General features: G+C 52.8%; 1 protein-coding gene across 3 annotated transcripts in view; it reads right to left on the bottom strand.

Moving 5' to 3' along the window:
* Nucleotides 1-1,311: 1,311 nt before the first annotated feature.
* Nucleotides 1,312-4,195, bottom strand: part of cdc42bpb (CDC42 binding protein kinase beta (DMPK-like)) — a 49,021-nt gene continuing 46,137 nt past the window's right edge. For all 3 annotated transcript variants that reach the window (XM_046060768.1, XM_046060770.1, XM_046060769.1), the window contains one exon: nt 1,312-2,068. In XM_046060768.1, coding sequence (XP_045916724.1) covers nt 1,946-2,068 — 123 coding nt within the window. In that variant the 3' untranslated portion in view covers nt 1,312-1,945. The remainder of the gene's footprint in view (nt 2,069-4,195) is intronic.

Here is a 4,195-nt window from a genome sequence, read left to right as displayed (position 1 = left end):
CCTGCTGAGGTCACCTGTCGGCTCCGCCACAGGTACACCTGCCTCTGTAAACTCCTCCTAGAGAATTAATCCGACCGACTTCAGATTTGTGCTGTGCAGATGATTAAAAGTTGTGCAAACGGGGAGTTTTCGTGCAACGGCGTGCCCGTGGCGTGGTGTCCAAAATCGATGAGTCGGCATAAAACAGGAAGTTATTGTAACTTATATGCTCACATTTGGAATACAGAGTAAGAGGCAACAGGAAATGACACGTTTTACTACTCCGAGCAGGTTGGATATATCAGCTTCAGAATGCATTGATGAGGCCATGTTGTAAAACTTGTGAATTTGCAGTTAACAGCTTGGTGGCGATTTTAAACTCTTCGCCATGACACAGGAAGTTGTTGTAACTTCAGTGTACATGCTCACATCTGCACAAAACTTTACGTGCTTGATAACTGTCCCGCCCCGAACACATCTACTCGCCAATATTCATTTATATTCGTATCGCCAAGTGCTCTAGAGCGCCACAAAGGGGACACATGAAGTGACGTATAACACCTTCATACAGCGTCCAGAATCTGCAACGCGGCCGCCTCACACCCCGACACGCTTCAGGTGCGAGGGCCCGCCCAGCGCCGCTTGCAGCTTTAATTTTACAGTATTTTTCTTGATTTAACAAAAGACTTCTTTACTGATGATCCATTAAAAGGAAAGACTTTTGTCAGTTTGACAGCTCGTTCGATCTTGTTCAATGTGTTTAAGCTGTTTGTGTCTTTGCACGAGTCGCTCTTAATATCCGAGTCAGTTAATGTGCGACGGACTGTAGCGTCACACAGACGTTCAGCTGAAAGTCTGTTCGTCATTTATTAAACAGTTTGTACGATCAGAAATACACGTGCAGCTCGTGCAGATGCTAACAGAAACAAACACCTGAGACTCTTTGGTGTTTTTGTCAAATTCAATTCAGCTCAGAGATTTCAGGTCACTCAGGCTCCTCGTTAATGATTTATTTTGCCCTCAGTTGTGTCTGGCAGGTTCATTAACTATTAATGAGGGGGCGTGGCCTGTCTAGGGTTGTTTACACACTTCAAGTTATCCACTCAGAGCGTGAGGATGCGAGCAGAGATACAGCAGAGCCAATCAGAGAGCAGGACAAAACATGAATCAGGTCAGAGATACTGCTGTTGTTCTGAGAAACAGAACCAAAACAAGCTTCAGTCACGTCTGGTTCTCCTGACGTCCCAGAGACTGGCCGGTTCTCCTGATGTCTCTGAGACCGGCCCGGGCCGGTTCTCCTGTTCCCTCCCCTGACACAGAAACGCTCTCAGACGCTCTTCAGATTCTTTTATTGAGTTTATGTTTGGCTGCTAACATGTTTCATAATTACAAAGATTCTTTAACTGGTGATTCTGGAAGAAACAAAGCAGTAGTGTTCAGGTTGTATCCCCCCCCCCCCCCCCACCTGGCCTGGGGTCAGGGGATACAACAGGTAAGACCCCCCTCCCACACAACAGGTAAGATCATCACTGACACAAAATCAAAGATTACTTTTCTCCTACGACGACATGATGATGTGCAACTTTAACAAAACTTAAAAATTAAATCATACAGTGTTTTTTCATCAGAGTGAGACCTCCCGTCTGACAGGAAGTTAGCCACAGTTAGCTCCGCCGCTAACAGCCCGCTAAAGCTTAACAGGAAGTTATTTAATAAAGAAGAAGAAGAGGAGGTGATTGGTCCCACAGAGCCAATCTGACTAAAGGTCAAAGATCAAACACACAGCAGAGGTGGGCTTAAACCAGGGGGCGGGGCTTCCCAGCAGGTAAAATCCAACAAATATAAAAGCAGCAGGAAGCTCAGACTCACCCCGCCACAATAAAATCATCAAGTAAAATCTAAACTCTCAGTCTGCAGCTTGATTGGTTCATTAAGCCCCTCCTCCATCAGCGCAGGGGGCGGGGCCTCAGGGCTCCATGTCCAGGCCGTCCAGGGTGAGCTGGCTGCGGTGGGGGGAGTTGGGGCTGGGGGGGCTGCTGGGGTTGGAGCTGTTGGAGGGGGTCGAGTGTTTGGTGGAGTCCGAGTCCGGCTGGGCGAGACAGGAAGAGAGAGACAGATGAGTGTCACACACCTGTCTAGGTGAGCAGTCTTCAACAGTAGAGTTTTAAAGGTGCCCCAGATACTCAGCGCTCACAGAGGGAAACTGTTCACATGCTGCTACCAGCAGCTACCAGCAGCTACTGCTACCAGCTACCAGCAGCTACCGCTACCAGCAGCTACTGCTACCAGCAGCTACTGCTACCAGCAGCTACTGCTACCAGCTGCTACTGCTACCAGCTACCAGCAGCTACCAGCTACCAGCAGCTACCGCTACCAGCAGCTACTGCTACCAGCTGCTACCAGCAGCTACCAGCAGCTACCAGCAGCTACCAGCAGCTACCAGCAGCTACCAGCAGCTACTGCTACCAGCAGCTACTGCTACCAGCAGCTACTGCTACCAGCAGCTACTGCTACCAGCTACCAGCAGCTACTGCTACCAGCTACCAGCAGCTACTGCTACCAGCTGCTACCAGCAGCTACTGCTACCAGCTGCTACCAGCAGCTACTGCTACCAGCTGCTACCAGCAGCTACCAGCAGCTACCAGCAGCTACCAGCTGCTACCAGCAGCTACCAGCAGCTACCAGCAGCTACCAGCAGCTACTGCTACCAGCTGCTACCAGCAGCTACCAGCAGCTACCAGCAGCTACCAGCAGCTACTGCTACCAGCTGCTACCAGCAGCTACTGCTACCAGCAGCTACCAGCAGCTACTGCTACCAGCTGCTACCAGCAGCTACTGCTACCAGCTGCTACCAGCAGCTACCAGCAGCTACTGCTACCAGCTGCTACCAGCAGCTACCAGCAGCTACCAGCAGCTACCAGCAGCTACTGCTACCAGCAGCTACCAGCAGCTACCAGCAGCTACTGCTACCAGCTGCTACCAGCAGCTACCAGCAGCTACCAGCAGCTACCAGCAGCTACCAGCAGCTACCAGCAGCTACCAGCAGCTACTGCTACCAGCAGCTACCAGCAGCTACTGCTACCAGCAGCTACTGCTACCAGCAGCTACCAGCAGCTACCAGCAGCTACTGCTACCAGCAGCTACTGCTACCAGCTGCTACCAGCGGCTACCAGCAGCTACTGCTACCAGCAGCTACTGCTACCAGCAGCTACCAGCAGCTACTGCTACCAGCAGCTACCAGCAGCTACTGCTACCAGCAGCTACTGCTACCAGCAGCTACTGCTACCAGCAGCTACTGCTACCAGCTACCAGCAGCTACCAGCTACCAGCAGCTACTGCTACCAGCTGCTACCAGCAACCAGCTACCAGCAGCTACTGCTACCAGCTGCTACCAGCAACCAGCTACCAGCAGCTACTGCTACCAGCTGCTACCAGCAACCAGCTACCAGCAGCTACTGCTACCAGCTGCTACCAGCAACCAGCTACCAGCAGCTACTGCTACCAGCAGCTACTGCTACCAGCAGCTACTGCTACCAGCTGCTACCAGCAGCTACCAGCAGCTACCAGCAGCTACTGCTACCAGCAGCTACTGCTACCAGCAGCTACTGCTACCAGCAGCTACTGCTACCAGCAGCTACCAGCAGCTACCAGCAGCTACCAGCAGCTACCAGCAGCTACCAGCAGCTACAGCTACCAGCAGCTACCAGCAGCTACCAGCAGCTACCAGCAGCTACCAGCAGCTACCAGCAGCTACCAGCAGCTACCAGCAGCTACTGCTACCAGCAGCTACCAGCAGCTACTGCTACCAGCAGCTACCAGCAGCTACTGCTACCAGCTGCTACCAGCAGCTACCAGCAGCTACTGCTACCAGCTGCTACCAGCAGCTACCAGCAGCTACCAGCAGCTACCAGCAGCTACTGCTACCAGCAGCTACCAGCAGCTACCAGCAGCTACTGCTACCAGCTGCTACCAGCAGCTACCAGCAGCTACCAGCAGCTACCAGCAGCTACCAGCAGCTACCAGCAGCTACCAGCAGCTACCAGCAGCTACTGCTACCAGCAGCTACCAGCAGCTACTGCTACCAGCAGCTACTGCTACCAGCAGCTACCAGCAGCTACCAGCAGCTACTGCTACCAGCAGCTACTGCTACCAGCAGCTACCAGCAGCTACCAGCAGCTACCAGCAGCTACCAGCAGCTACCAGCAGCTACCAGCAG

The sequence above is a fragment of the Micropterus dolomieu genome, linkage group LG10, assembly GCF_021292245.1.
Source record: "Micropterus dolomieu isolate WLL.071019.BEF.003 ecotype Adirondacks linkage group LG10, ASM2129224v1, whole genome shotgun sequence".
Lineage (NCBI taxonomy): Eukaryota > Metazoa > Chordata > Actinopteri > Centrarchiformes > Centrarchidae > Micropterus > Micropterus dolomieu.
Note: the sequence above shows the minus strand (reverse complement) of the source record. Positions and strands in the feature narration are given on the sequence as shown.